The 15899-nt window shown below is 37.4% G+C and overlaps 1 protein-coding gene across 7 annotated transcripts; it reads left to right on the top strand.

Annotated features, from left to right (window-relative positions):
• The first annotated feature begins 2553 nt into the window (after positions 1-2553).
• Positions 2554-8900, top strand: LOC112167537 (GDP-mannose transporter GONST2). 7 transcript variants are annotated; one of them, XM_040505614.1, is made up of 10 exons: positions 2554-3186; positions 4595-4725; positions 5148-5361; positions 5594-5733; positions 5965-6094; positions 6233-6331; positions 6423-6577; positions 6684-6800; positions 6904-7001; positions 7081-8900. In XM_040505614.1, the coding sequence occupies exons 2-10, from the start codon at positions 4604-4606 to the stop codon at positions 7122-7124; spliced, it is 1119 nt and encodes a 372-aa protein (XP_040361548.1). In that variant the 5' UTR covers positions 2554-3186; positions 4595-4603; the 3' UTR covers positions 7125-8900. The 7 variants fall into 7 exon arrangements, with proteins under 7 accessions (XP_040361548.1, XP_040361546.1, XP_040361550.1 ...); XM_040505612.1 differs by lacking the exon at positions 2554-3186 and adding an exon at positions 3823-4206; XM_040505615.1 differs by lacking the exon at positions 2554-3186 and adding an exon at positions 4221-4481.
• The last annotated feature ends 6999 nt before the right edge of the window (positions 8901-15899 follow it).

A 15899-nucleotide genomic window follows, 5' to 3' on the forward strand; every position in this document is an offset into this window, starting at 1 on the left:
GTTTTACCAAGACACGCGTTACCATGTCTCTTATTTGTGTGATTGTGTCGAAGTGCTACATCATGTGTGATCTTTTGGGTTAGCTAGGAGTTTTATGTGATAAGAAAAAATTTGTAATCTTTTTTATACGGGGTTTTGGTTTTATGTACCCCCTGTTATATAATGTTTCTTTATGTAATTAAATCGGCGTGGGGATGAGCCGCCCAGCTTGATTAGGTTCCAAATACCTAAAAAAAGAATTTAGAGTATAACATTCGTAAGAATTGTTACATGTTTATTTAGGCCAGTTGGGCACACACAAAAAATTTCACCCTGGGCATCAAAAAGCTCAGGACTGGCCCTAACGGAAAACATTTCAATTTATTTATCTAATACCCATTTGATGAGGTGGCGACTTATTAGCCCTTAACTTGTAATGAACGGCTGATATTGAAACCCAAGCAAATTATAGTTCTAGCAGAGAAGCCAAGTCCGAAGAAGAGAACCCTGAATTGATTTTGAGAAAATCAATTACTTCATCAATAGAAAAACTCCTTGAACAGCCAGCTCGACATAAAATGTCTACAAAGCAACCATAGTGCTCAACTGTGCGTTCAATTCCATAATCCTTTATCATCATGCTGAGATAGTAACGACCAATCCATCATGGCCACATGATTCAAGATTCCGATAAAAGTTATAGCATGAAGCTCCATCCCATATTTACGCATTTTCGAAAACAACTGAAGAACCCGGTCAGCCATACCATGCATTACTAAACCAACAAGCATGGCCCAAGCATGGTAAAAGTGAAGTAACTAGTGAACTCTGCTTCCACTTAGGTAATCATCGAGAGCAAACCACACCTTGCCCATATTGGATCGAGGGTTCTAATACCAAATGTTGGGATCAAAGTTTATAAAAGGATTTGAAACAAGTAAATTAAAAGAAATTAAAAGGAAATAAACTAAGCAAGATTCATATTCATCGATAGTTCTTACAATGAAGACAAATTGCCTTATATACCTCTGTTGAGTAAAAATCTGCACACAGTAAGCGTAAATGTCACCCAACATAATTTCACTCGTATTCATTAAAAGAATAGAGTTTTAATTATTTTAGGTTCGATCCATTCAAGACAGAATGTGTCTTTTAATTACAATCTCTTATTAGACGAAAACACCCTTTGATTCCACTTATGAAGAAACCAATTGTGGGATGTGTGTTTGTTTGTTTGTTTTTGCGGCTGCACCCGAATATTTGAATGGGTTGCCTATGTACCCTTGGAGAGGGATCAAGCCACTCTTAGTTCAAGATTTCCAATGGGTGAATGACCCATTGGAGGGTATGGATTTTTGGAATAGGAATAGTGTTTGGACGAATTTGGTGTGAGTGAACCAGGGATTCGATTTGTTTTGGATTTGTTTGGGGAGCCTATGACATTTCCTGGTGTTTGGCGGAATTTGACTGATGACGTTAGGGATTCGAATTAGATGAACCAGGGAGTCAGGGTTTTTGTTTGGACTTGCGGTTGCATCTAGTGGGTCGCTAGATTGCCTACATACCCTCAAGAAGGGATCAAACCATTGTAGTTCTTGAGTTTGTATTTCTGGTGTTGGGAGAATTTGCCTGGAGTTAGGGATTCAATTTAGGACTGGTTGAATTTGACTGATGGAGTCAGGGATACTGTTTGGATTTGTGGTTGCATCTAGTAGGTTGCTAGATTGCCTACTTACCTATTGTGGGATCAAACCGACCGTAATTCACAGGAATTTGTATTTCTAGTTTTTTACCAACTTTTGGGCTCGATGGGTGTATGTATTTTGAACCCATTAAATGTATTTCTTTTGCAGACATTCAGATTGTAGAGTGTTTGTTGATTTGATTCGAACCAGATATACCGAGGTTTGCAGTGGGCCTTGAGATTTGGAAATGGGCTATATGCTGCCTCTGCTCTTGTCAACGAACAAATTAACCGGGCTCGAGCTTCAAAGTAAATGGGCTCAAGAAAATAAGTGATTTGGACACCATTACGAAGAGTTGAGCTTCAGATTGAGTCCTTGCTTGACATTTTGACGAGTCGAGTTTTAAATTCAGAGCTCAAGATTTGAAGTGAACCTCTGTAGACTGGGCTTGCTTCCGTTTCTTTCGTAGGAGGCCCAGTGACTCGTGTCACTTTCAGTGGACAAGCAATGTTGGTGAAGCGTCTGATCATTTATTTTGAACCGGATATATGAGATAGGCTTGCTTCCAGTTATATTCGAGATGGCCGAAGACTTTTCCACCATGCTGGTCTTCAAATTGAAATTACTGAAACATCTTGTTTTCCATTAGTTTAGTTTGTTTTCACCAGTAATCTTGCATTGCACCCCCACTTCAAAAAGAGACATGCTGCACCCAACTTTCATGTAATAGGCAAACTTCTTTAATTAATGCAAACCTCATGGTTAGGTGTAGCTTTTGTTTTGGCATGTAGGCATGGATTAACAAAAAGCAAAGCCAACAATTTCATATTTTTTTGTTCTCATTGTTTTTGTTTCAAACCCACTGAGCCTCTTTGCTTTGCATATTATTTAGAAAGGGAAGCTCTCCACCGTTTGGCCTTTCAAGTCGGTGCCACATGCCACAAGAAATAGAGCTTGAAATTTATGCCTTTGAATGTGTGATTAACCAAGAGGCTCTGTTCAATACTCGTTGGAGCAATTAGAAACAAACCAGGTGCTGTCTCTTTTCCTTTGAACAGAGAAAAGAGCATTGAAGCTCATATTCACAGGTGAAGATGTCGCATGAATTTCTTGCTGTCCATAGCATGTCGTCAGCTTCAAAGCTTTGGACTTCATGACCGGAGCTTTTAGCATTAAAATTGAGCTGTTCATGAACAATTGATTCCAATTCGTCAGGGGGAGCTTTGAGCATTGAAATGAGGCCGTTCATGAACAACCGTTTTGTTTCAATGCGTTAAGTGTTTGAGAGCAGCAGCGTCATTTTGGGAAGACTCTAATAATTTTGGTCGTTCATGAACGGCCTATTAGAGTCTCGAAAGATCGACCACTAGACACAAAAGGATTAATTGGAGGGAAGGTAGATGTATACCTGCAATTCTTTTCCTTCTTTCTCTGGAAGCGAAAGTTGGAGTGTCCGACCTTCTTCTCTGTTTCTTTTCTTTCTTAGTCTATGTATTTCTTGCTCTATGCCTCTCCTCCTCTGGTGCGTCTTTCTCTTATATATGCTCTCCTCTATGTAGTATTTTCTGCCCCCCATGAATTATTGTTAAAAGCCTCATTTTATAAGCAACGTAGAAGGATAAGAGATCATGTTGGTTGAGTTCAATTTGTTTTGAAATTGAAATGATCTTCAGATGATGATAACCACCTCCACATTCAAATTTGTATCTGTGGGGATTATCCACAACTTTCAATATGTTATTTGAATTTGAAAGCCTGTACAAAGTGCAGCATATGATGACTTCTTTGTCGCCATACTGTTCCTCTTCCTTCTGGAGATAAGAACGAAGGCCAACTAACTAACCATACTCAAGAGTTGAGATTTAAATTGGACTTGTATCATTCTTGTGCTTTTGGATGAATTTGTTCGGTTGATTTGGTGGCCAAGTCAAACTATACAAGTACATATATTGCAATGGGCTCCCACTTTTCTGATTTATTTTGAAAAACCACCACTATGTAATTTTTGAATGTAGCCTCTTTCGAATTGGACTTGTGAATTTTTCGGTTTCAACAACCTGATCTGCGTCCAATTACCCATATAATTATAGAGCCCAAGCAGCTCATTTAAGTAAATTAACACCAAGACGATATGTAATTATAGCACAATGTGTTGGGACAGAATGCCTCTACAAACCTTGATTACTTGGTTCCCAAGTTCCGAATACCTTCATGAATCAGGCCCAAACTCAGACAACTATGTAGTCCCAAGCCCAAATGGTCCCATAATTTCCGCGCAAAAAGCAAACCGTTTGAATTTCATACCAAATCCCAAATCATAGCTACAAAATCCTCCCAATTCCAGTTCCCATCGCCCCAAATTCGAACACATCCTTCATCTTCGTCTTCAGTGATATTCAATTCAGCTACAAGGCAACAGAGACAGATCATATAGAGTTTGTGGCTATGGGTTTGACTTTGGAGTCCTCGGGAAGTGTTCCTCCCCCAATATTCAATTTCCATGGTGGTGTGCACACACCTCATCTGACGCCCTATCAGTCTGGTCCGTCCTTTCTTAATTCTCACTTTCCTTCTCACATGGCTCAGATCCACAACTTGTTCTTCTTCTTCTTATTCTTCAGTTTACTCTTAACCCTTTGCGTGCTCTTGAAAAAGATAGAACCTTCTGCATTCACGTTTTCGACACCCTTCTAGCCGCGTTTGATCTTCCCTTTCTGGTTTTGATTAAAAACTTATTTGGGGTTTCGGCTAAGCAAAAGCTTTCGTATTCATTACTCCCTGTGAATTCCGTAGTGTATTTATCTGGAAAGTGAAATAGTAAGCGTACAAGGATTTAATTGGTGAGAGTATAAATTTGGAACAGAAATGGAAATTAGCTGCACCGAATGAGAATTGGAGTTTAGTTTACAACTGGGTATTTGGTTTTGCAGGTTTGAGACATGTCGTCTGATTTCAAGTTAGAGGGAGTTAAAGACCACGAAATTGAGGACCCAGAAGTTGGTTCTCCAAATGGAATACATAATATTCTTGCGGAGCGAAGAACTATGACTCTCAGTGACAGGTAAAGTCATCATCAGTATTGTTCTTTATTTTTACTAGTTTCAGCAAAATCGGGATTTCTTTTGTCATCTAGTTCAACTAAAAAAATTTGCCATTGTGAATTCCTCGAGTACATGATAATTTCATATGTAAATTGCTAGCTGGTACCTTTGGTTTTGTAAGCTGAAGCTTGACAAAAATCAGGATTGCTTTGTCATGTAGTGTAGTTGATAAAATTGTCCGCTTTGATTGTAGTTATATAGTGAAAGGAGAATATCAATTGGCAAGCTTTGTGGTTCTTAAACATGTTGTCTATAGGTGGACTCATAAGCTCCACTCGGTATTTGAATTGATGAAATGATCGACTGTAAATTAAATACATGATTAAGTATAGTACTAGTGTGAAAGGGGCATGATATGCAAGCTTTGTGGTTCTTCAAGCAGGTTGTTTAGAGGGAATCGAGCAGGGCATGGTGACACCATCTCTTTTAGTCCGAGTGACGGAAATGAAAAGCATGGACATGGGTCAGCAAAGAAATCTGGACCTCTGTTGTCTGGGACAGCATATTGCATTTCATCGTGCAGCATGATATTGCTGAATAAAGTTGTTCTATCCAGTTACAACTTCAATGCAGGAGTATCATTGATGTTTTATCAAGTATGTCACCTACTTTACTGCTCACTTAGTTCCTTTTCAACCACACTGAATCATGTAACGTGTCTTATTATCAGTTTTAGGATAAAAGTACCATCTTTGTTACGCGTCCTTCTGTTGTGTGTATTTTCTAGGTAGGCTGATAGTTGACCGTTATCTCTTTTTTGATGATCATTATGCAAATCCACAAATTTAGCCAACCATAATGGAATCTGATTCCATATGATTTCTGCAGAATTTGATAAGTACTGTAATTGTTGTATTCTTGGGCTTCTCTGGAGTTGTTACTGTGGAAAAGCTCAATTGGAAACTGATTAAGGTCTGGATCCCTGTTAATGTAATCTTCATCGGCATGCTTGTATCAGGCATGTATAGGTAAGTGGTGTGCTTCATTGTTTGCATTTTAGGTTATCTTTTTCATTTGGAGCTTATTATCTGTTCATGCCTGGAAATAAAAAGAAATAGAAGATGACAAATTCTGAAGAGAATATTGCTGATAAGATCCACAGTATATGTTCATTTGATGTTGTATATCCTCTATCAGTGAAAGATAGTCTAACGTACATGTAAAGCTTACTGTATTGTGGTTCAACTTTTTTCTTTCAGTTTGAAATACGTAAATATTGCAATGGTGACCATTCTGAAGAATGTGACAAATATTTTAACAGCACTGGGAGAACTATACATGTTCCGGAAACACCAGAATCAGAAAGTGTGGACTGCCATGTTTATGATGGTAATCAGTATTTTACTTATCATTTCACAGAAAACTGCAAGCACACTTACGATCATATACATTCTTCCATACAGATGAAATGTATATACTGTATATTCTTAGTGGAGTTCTGATCTCTTTTTTCTTCATGTATTGCAGATTATCTCTGCTATCAGCAGTGGCATTACAGATATCTCCTTTGATACTGTAGGTTATGCTTGGCAATTTTCAAACTGCATCCTAACAGCAAGCTACTCAGTAAGCAGTAATTATTAAGTTCTGGAGATCAGTTTCGTTTTAGTTTGGTTTGGAGTTCTATAAGCACGATAGACTTTTCTCTTTGTGATAGCTCACTCTACGGCGAGTAATGGATGAAGCAAAAAAGTACACAAGATCCGGATCTCTAAATGAAGTTTCAATGGTCTTGCTGAATAATTTGCTATCTCTACCTTTTGCTGCCTTCTTGATTATTCTGTTTGATGAATGGGAATATGTGATCAATGCGTAAGCTTAACTAGTTGAACATAAATTCATGTGGTTCCTTTTTCTTTTTCTTTTTCCAAAGCACATTTAGCTGATCATTACTTAATGTCCTGGTTTCAATATGCAGGGATGTAGTTAAGTTGCCAGTGTTTTGGGTTGTTGCAACAGCTAGTGGATTGCTTGGACTTTCCATTAGCTTCACTTCCATGTGGTTTCTACATCAAACTGGCCCAACCACCTATAGGTAATATCTGTCTAATTGATTAAGCTCAAAATTAACTTCTCATGAATCATGAGTCATGAGTAGAGAGATGTATAGGAACTTCTAATGTGCTTCTGCTTTACAGTCTGGTGGGTTCCTTAAACAAGATTCCTATCTCTATTGCTGGTTTAGTCCTGTTCAGGGTGCCTCTCAGTCTACCAAACATCTTCAGCATACTATTTGGTACTCAGCATAATCAACTCTGAAGGCCATTATACATAGTGATTTAATTACTCACGCAGTGATGAATTTTCCTTTACAGGTTTATTTGCTGGAATATTTTTCGCCAGGGCAAAAATGACTTGATTCGATCAGAAAGAAATTATTAGGGTGAAGATGAAGGAAACGGTTCCATAGACAATCGTAATATATCTTCTCATGGCAAGACAAAAAATGGCTGCACAAATTTCCTGGAAACTTGGTTTCTTTGCTTTTGGTTGAAGAAGGCTAAACGTTTCCTTCCTCTGCAAACATATAGCTTCAAGCCACCAATGAGTTACAGGAGTAGGAAATAGCAGCTCTATACGGTTACTAGTTAAACAGACTATTGCTTATTCGTTTATTATAGTGCAAGAGAGGAACATATTCATGCACAACTTCTTATTATCAACAAACATGTAATACTTTGTACGTAGCTAAAGTTTTGTTAATTGAACAGTATCTGTCTTTTCTGGTCAAATGATCATTCTTGCCTATTGATCATATTGGGTCCAGAGATCTTCTGTTGACAACCGTCTCCATAATAGGATGATGAAATATTGCTTGATAATTGGATGATTCTTGGCTGCGCCCGGCGTAAATTACGCTTGTAACAGCGGTTAACGGAAGGTCAATATGGTCATTCAACAATACACAAACGACAAGCCAGATGGAGTGGGTAAAAACAAACCCTTTACTGCGGTCCCATCCCTCTCAACGAGGGACGAAGTGGTCATTTAATATTCCACTCCCTCTTACCTGCCAAGTTGTGTTGTCGAAGCTGTATCTCATCAAAAACTCTGAAGTACGGCGATCCACACCGAAATTGAAGGTAAGTTGCTGCAAGCGGCAATCAAGTATCTCAGCAATTGAGAAGTCTGATGAGGAATAGATGCTTGCGATGAGATAGAAGATGAAGGTTCGGAGGTTGAAGATGATGATGATGGCTGAAGGTTGAGATTCGAAGAGCTCTGAAACTCTGAAAGCTCAGGAGTCTCTGTGTTTCCCTGAGATTCAAGGCTGTGGTTGATTTGGTTCTCTGTTTCTCAAGAGAAATCTGAGGAAAATAACCGTGGCAGCGGCGACAGTTTCAGGATTTCGGGAATAATGGGTGCAACTCGGAGCAGAATGGCAAAATGGCGTTTTTGAATAATGGGTCCCCAATTTGTAGCTCGTCTACAGCATTACGGTGCAGCTTCTCATGAAGGTGGGAGCAGTGATACTAGAAGCCATTCAAGCTGGAAAACATGGAAACTCGCCGGAGATCTCAGAAAGTTCTCCCATTCGATTTTCTATCTCAAGCTGATGGATGGACAATAGGATAAGACACGCTTCTTCACCTCGCCAAGACGAGTTACCACCACCGGTCTCACTTGCAGCCGTGGCCGGAGTTGGAAACTAGGTCGGAGAACCCGAGAAGTTGGGTCGCTTCTCGCCGCTGAGACGTTGGGTCGAGTCGCTGCAAAACTGGTCGAGGAAACGGGTCTGTGTGGGATTGCAATCTTGTGCTTCTCAAGCTCATCCAAACTTATATGTATTTGAATCTGACGCTCCAGGTTTTGCGGAGGTTAAGATGGACGCTCCAGATTAAACCGCCTCATAAATCTATTTTAAATTAATTATAGGATAATACCAAAAATCATTAAAAATAGCTCGGGAGTCCGAAAATCCTCCAAAAATTCCTACAAACTCGTAGCGACCTCTATTTTAATCATTAGCAAATTACCAATAACTACAATCTCAGCCCATTTATTACCAATAGCAGGCCTGTTTTTTTCTAATTCCCTTGCGGTACTGTAGCTGAATCCAAATTACCAAAATAACCTCTATAGACTTAATGTACTGGGCTTCAGTATCATTCCGAGGAATTGCAGATTTAATGTATTGAGCTTTAGTATCATTCTGACATACAAAACTTGCAGTTGTTTCCAGTTTCTAGAGGCAATTCTAAATGATTAACCGATTGAATTATTTGTATACACATAAAAGAGCAAAAGTTATGTGACCTTGCACCATTTTTTTTGTTTGAAACTCAATAATAAAATCGATCCATTAACATTAACTAATAAAGAACACTTCAAAAAGCCTGCATCTCTGTCGATTTACTTTCATCAAAATCCTATCAACTCATAAACACAAATCCATATCCGCAAAAGATCAACATTTTACTATTAATCTCACTTAATAAAACAAAACGATTCAAAATGATCAAATGTAAATCCTAATCCCAATCCAATCCAACCCATGGTCTTTGCTTGCCTTCAATTATCACATACTTTCGAATACCAGCTCTTGTCAAGGTGAAGAATCTCTCCACCATGGTTCTTCTCATGTTCTTCAATCGGTACATCCTTTTTGTCTATTGTAGCAGCTTTCCTCTTTGCCATTTGCGATTAATCTGTGTATATGATAAATGCAAATATATGAGTACTGACCCTCAATAGTGTACTGACCCTCAATTTGATTAAAAAAACCACTGTAGTTTATAAGAATACAAAAGACCTAATTAAAAGATCCTCACAGTTGCAGCAGATCAATAACCAAAATTTCAAGCAAAAAAAAAGAAGACTAACAACAGTAATAAGATCAAACATCCATAGAGCCTATAGGTAGACATAATTTCAATGACCCTTCCATAAAGTAAAGCTAACAAATCTGTCCAAAATTGCAAGCTCAACTGAACCGATAATAGATTTGAGTTGAATACCTCATGCAATTAAGCGAATGTACTCATGAAGCTAAAGCTATTGATCCTCATATATAAACATCAAATGAGGTTGCAATACACATAGGGTTACTAATCCTCAATAGCATACTGACCCTCAATACACATGGTTCTCTAACTTCAGTTATACCATTCACAATCTCAAACCTCTTAAATCAATCATCACATACAGAAAGGCACATATGTCATAATTGCATACTAGAAACTTAAAGATCTCACTCAAAGAATGATCTTGACATGTTAATGAAGTAATCATTATGGAACATAAACTCAATACAATTCGGCACCATTTTGTATCCAAACATTTTAAGACCCCCTGTCTAAGCAACACCAACTGACTTACAACAACATTCTCCAACAGATCATGTCAATTATGAAAATCACAAAAAAATAGAATGAATCAGCCTCTCTATTCTACAAAGCTCCAGCAACATCATCATACCAATTCAAAACACTCAATTACGAAAACCAGAACCAATCGTTATTCTCCTAACACAAGTTTGAGGACAATAAACATAGTGTTAGTGAAATCATAAAGCTAAGGCTACTAACCCTTAGAAACTAAAGCTCATACAATTTCTTTTGTACTATTGAGTCACAAAACTCATCATTTTCCATCAGAACAAGCAAATCTCAGAAAGCTACCGACCCTCAGAAACTAAAGTTAATGATCTTTAGAAGGTCCATAAAATCATAGATTGCACATACTATAGCATTTTAGTGCTATTGACTCTCAATAATCATAGATTGCACATATTGCAACCATTTTAATGGTACTGAGTCTCAATAAGCTCATACAATTCATCATCAGTCACATAACATCAAGTTTCCCTCCTTAGCAACTCATCTTAATTGATACTGACCTCGCTCTTTGGTGGATTTGTAGGCTGAGAACAAACCCTAGCTTCGCCGCGTTCCTTGCCGGTAGATTTGCAGGCCAAGACCAAAAAATAGGTTCTCCGTCTAGCTTCGCCGCCTAGCTTCACCATCTCGCTTCGCCACCTTGCTTCTCCTATCTCATCGATGCCTCGCTTCTTCGCCTAGCTTCTCTGATCTCAATACAAATCTAGATATCGATCTAGATCTCTTCTCCCCCTCTCTCATTTACTATTAAATTCTAGTTTGAATGAGAATTTCAAATTCATCGTCTTGATTGATTTCGATCTCGATATCAATCTAGATCTGTTATCTCTCTCTCCCTCCCTCTCTCTCTCTCTCTCTCTCTCTCTCTCTCTCTCTCTCTCTCTCTCTCTCTCTCTCTCTCTCTCTCTCTCTCTCTCTCTCTCTCTCTCTCTCTCTCCATCCATCTCCATCTCTATCTTTATCTGTCTCTTTATTGATTATCTTCCTCTATTAATATGTTTAGGGACATTTTCGTCATGAAATAGGCTGCACGGGGTTTGGGCATTGCGCATGGGTCAGAAACAGTACCGCAAGGGAAATATAAAAAACAGGCCTGTTAATGATAAATACTGGACTAAAAGTGTAGTTAGTAGTAATTTGCTATTTAATCATACAGGCTCGAAAGACAAATTTTGGGAAACTTAAAATTTAAATAATTCTCAAAATCTTAAAGACTTTTGAGGAATGTAATTAAGAGAAAATCAAGCAAAAATAGCTCGAAGTTATTTTTCCTATTTAAAATACAAAACCTAAATTTTGAAATCTCACATATTTAGAGGAATGTAATTAATAAATATAGTTGCTATTATTTTTTTTGAATAAATAAATATATTGTTATTAAGTTGTCATCAATCGATCATACAGATCGAAGTCAAAAAGATGATGAAATTGGTTAATTTTTTTACAATAGACATGAAATATTTCAATCATCTCATCCAACGGTCGGTCTAAACAAATTCAATTTGCACCTATTTGTTGTTTTTGAAAAGTCAACATCACTATATAAACAATATACAAGTTATACAATACTAGTAGACACATAGGTATTTCTAGCGATTTGCAAACACTAAATTGAAAATCGATAGATTTAACATTACACATGTATCTAACGCATATTAATAGGTACCATGAACAAAAATTAACTCAACCGGCTTTTGTTTTCATATTGGTCAAAGGGGGCCAACACAATATACGATTATGCTTCCCTAAGGGAAGCTGAATTGCAGGGAGATAAACGTCCCGAATTTTTCACATAGGTTGATACACCTTGTCCCCGCGAGAGTGTGAGTGGTGATAGATTGAGAAAAGGAATTGCGAGGGAGTGGTTACGAGTGTTTAGTTTGATGAATACTTGAAATTTAGGGTTGACCACGCGGATCGATACCGAAACAATTGTGAAAACATGTCAATTTTTTACCATAGCCATATTTCCCTGCCTTGAATACATCAAACGGTCGAATTTGTCAAATTCTATTTCTTTCACCTTGTTCATCTTGGAAGGTATAATTTTCTCTATAACCAATAAAAATGCTATACAACACTAGTAGACATATAAAGATTTTATTTGATCCAAATAGTAAAAATTGAAAATTGATAGATTTGGCATTCCCATGTATTTAATACGTATTTATAAGTATTGTGTAAAAAAATTAACTCGGTCGGCATTCGTTTTCATATTGGTCAAAGGCGTCAACTCAATATACACTTATGCTTCCCTAAGGGGAGCTGAACTATAGGGAGATAAGTATCCTAAATTTTTTACATGGGTCGATATATCTCGTTCCCTCGAGAGTGTGGGGGCTAATAGACCGAGAGAAAGAGTTGCGAGGGAGTGATTACGGAGAGATTTAGTTTAATGAGTATTTAGAATTTAGGGTTGACCACGCGGATCGAGGCCGAAACGAAGACCAAAGCATGTCAATTTTTTACCATATACATGTTCCCCTACTTTGATCACATCCAACGGTCAAATTTGTCACATTGTTTTTCTTTCACTTTTTTCGTCTTGGAAGGTATACTTTTCTCTACAACCAATATACATGCTATGTAACACTAGTAGGCATATAAAGATTTTTTGTGATCCAAATAATAGAAATTGGAAACCAATTGATTTAGCATTACCCATGTATCTAACATGTATTAATAGGTACCGCATAAAAAAACTAATACGGTCGGCCTTCGTTTTCATATTGGTCAAAGGGGTCAACCCAATATACGCTTATGCTTTCCTAAGGGGAGCCAAATCACCGGGAGATAAACGTCCTAAATTTTTTACATGGGTTGATACACCTCATCCCCACAAGAGTGTGAGCGCTGACAAATTGAAAAAAGAAGTTGTGAGAGAGTAGTTACGAGATTTTAGTTTGATAACTATTTAGAGTTTAGGGTTGACCATAAGGATCAAGGCCGAAACAGTGACAAAAACATGTAGATTTTTTTTACCATAACCATATTTCCCCACCTTGATCATATCGAACGGTCGAATTTGTCGAATTCTATTTCATCCACCTATTTTATTTTGGAAGTTATACTTTTCCCTACAACCAATAAACATGCTAGACAACATTAGTAGGCTATAAGGATCTTGTGTAGTTCAAAAATTTGGGATGTTTATCTCGTTGTGATTTGGCTCCTTTAGAGAAATACTAGCATTTCTCCATACATGCTCTGCATGTGCAAGTTATTATTATTTTTTTTCAGAAAATAATAAAGAAAAGAGTTGGTTATTGTAGAGAAAAGAAAATGGGAGAGAGAAAAGTGGGTTGTGGGTTTTTTTTTTAATAAAAATACATTTTGTAAATGTCTTAATTATCCTTGTGATTTAATTAATTTTCAAAGTTTATTAATCTTCTAAGGTTAATTCTGTCAAAATTTTAGATTTTGAATAACAAAGCCTCTTCTCTTAATAATAGTATAGATAAGCGTTTATAGGGTTAATCGCTTTGAATAATGTCAAAACGACGACGAATAGGATCATTTTTTTTTTACATAATATCTAGTACTACGAAATAAACACTTGGAGAATTTCAAATTTATTAATTTTTAGTTTCATTTTTCTTTGTATTATACAAAATATGTGAAAATACGCTAACTTTTTTTCGTCCTAATTTCATTCCTCCTATGAAAATATTATAGAAAAGATGAGTTTCCCTAGTCCATTTTCTTTTCTCTAAAAAGTCCATCTCCACTATTGAAATTATAATGCATATTATTTCTTTTAATTATAGAATAATTATGCTTTTTTTTTTTTGAAAAGGAATATTATGCATTTTAATTAATGTGCAGTTTATTATGATTTTTACAAAATATGTTAAAAAAAAAAACAATTAAACAAAACAAATGGCACTTCTTTCGGATAAAAAATTATTTGCACTTTACCCAAAAAAAGGCCCAACAAAAAAATACAAGCATGTGGCTCGAACCTGGAAAGGACACAGAACAATTACATTGCCTCACCACTGCGTCAATGCGTGCGGATGGTACAATTTTTCTTCATTTAACTATAAAATAAATTCATTGACTTGTTTCATAATTACAAGCCTGAAAACCATATCCTATCAAACCAGAAGAAACTAACGCGGCAATTCTAACTATTTCCATTTGAGCAACAAATCCAGTCCATTAACTCCATTCAACTTTTGTTCTTTAATCAACTGAAAATCAAAGATACCCGTTTCACCTTAACCTTCCATCTTCAATTACACTAACCAACCGCACCACCAACAACGAATCAAGGCCTTCTATAGCTTTAGACCTCGGATTTCAAACAAAGCCCGACGACCCAGACTTATCGATCTCTGGGAATCCCAGAAGAGATCACCAGATTCGAAAAGTGGCAATACCCAAACTTATCAATTGCTCCGTCGCTTATCAAATTCAGGGCATAGTTCACTCGATCTGCATATTATGTTTCATAATTTGCTGCTGTTGGTTCTCTGACTCCTACCTGTGCCTTGATTTTGCTAAAAACAAACATCTTGGTTTTGATTTGGGATTTTTGGATTGTGATGGAGAGTGAAGTGATCACCTCTCTGGGATAGTGGGTTTGATAATAATCACTAGGATACGCACATAAATGGGATGATTCATTCCTCGAATTTTAACCAGATTTTTATCTCTTATGTAAATTACTTTAATACCCTGAGTTTTTCACCATAACGGTAACATTTTAACTCATAACGTTAGTTATCTCTACAATCAAAACTTTTGGACATGAATTGGCCACGCATGCTGACCCCACACGGGGTACGGTACGCCCTGCGTAGCCCAGACGCACCCTTGATAATTTTTTTTTTTTTTTTTTTTTTTTTAATCACATTCATCGCCTAAGGTTTAGCAGTTGGCACTCAAACAGTCAAACTTGAGAGCTAAACTTTAAACTACCTTATAGTAATTCTACTCTAAAATAATCAACCTTAAACTTGACATCGGTCAATTTTTTTTTTTTGAAAAGTAAATTCATTGAAACTTTAACGATTACAATCGTTTAGAATGGCATCCCGAAAAATCTTAGGAGCAGACACAAGCCATAAATGACTTGAAGCTAGAGCTAAGCTAGAACAAACCAGAAGGTGTACTACACCAATGGGTTGTTCATGTACAATACAATACTGCTCTGAATTGCTTATAGAGAAACTAGCAAACAATTGAAGGTAACTTCCCAGCATTCTCAAGATAATTACCAACAACGAGACCATTGCCATGACCTTGAGATTTGGAGACAAAACCATTAGAATCTGCGATCCGGGTATGCAAGATATCGATAGATCAATCAAAACTATATTCATCCCAGCACAAGTATCACTATTCGCCAGGCACACAATTGTGGTACTCATAGTAATATTATACTGAGAATTCTTATAGAATGTAGAGATGAGCAACCTATCTGCACATAAACACGGTACATCCGAAATAATACAGATAACACAATTGATCAAACAGATACCCAAAGCACCTCCTGGGTCCCAAATCCAAATCCTTGGAGAAAACAGGCCCAACAACTGGGCACTACTATGGGCCCAAAAACAACCCAAACACAGAGCCTCCAGATCTGAATATCCTCCTGCTTTGGACACCCAGATGCGGTTGCCCGCTGCCGACCCTGGCCAGACCTCCTGTTCCATCAAAGCCAAAGCCAGAAGAACCTGCACCGTTGTCTACTGCACTGCCCCCACGCTACTGCCCATGGTCAGAAGCCGTCTTCTTCTACCTGAGACTTTCCATCCCGAGCCCGACCTCCACAAGCGACGCCGGTC

The sequence above is a fragment of the Rosa chinensis genome, chromosome 5, assembly GCF_002994745.2.
Source record: "Rosa chinensis cultivar Old Blush chromosome 5, RchiOBHm-V2, whole genome shotgun sequence".
NCBI classification, from domain to species: Eukaryota; Viridiplantae; Streptophyta; class Magnoliopsida; order Rosales; family Rosaceae; genus Rosa; species Rosa chinensis.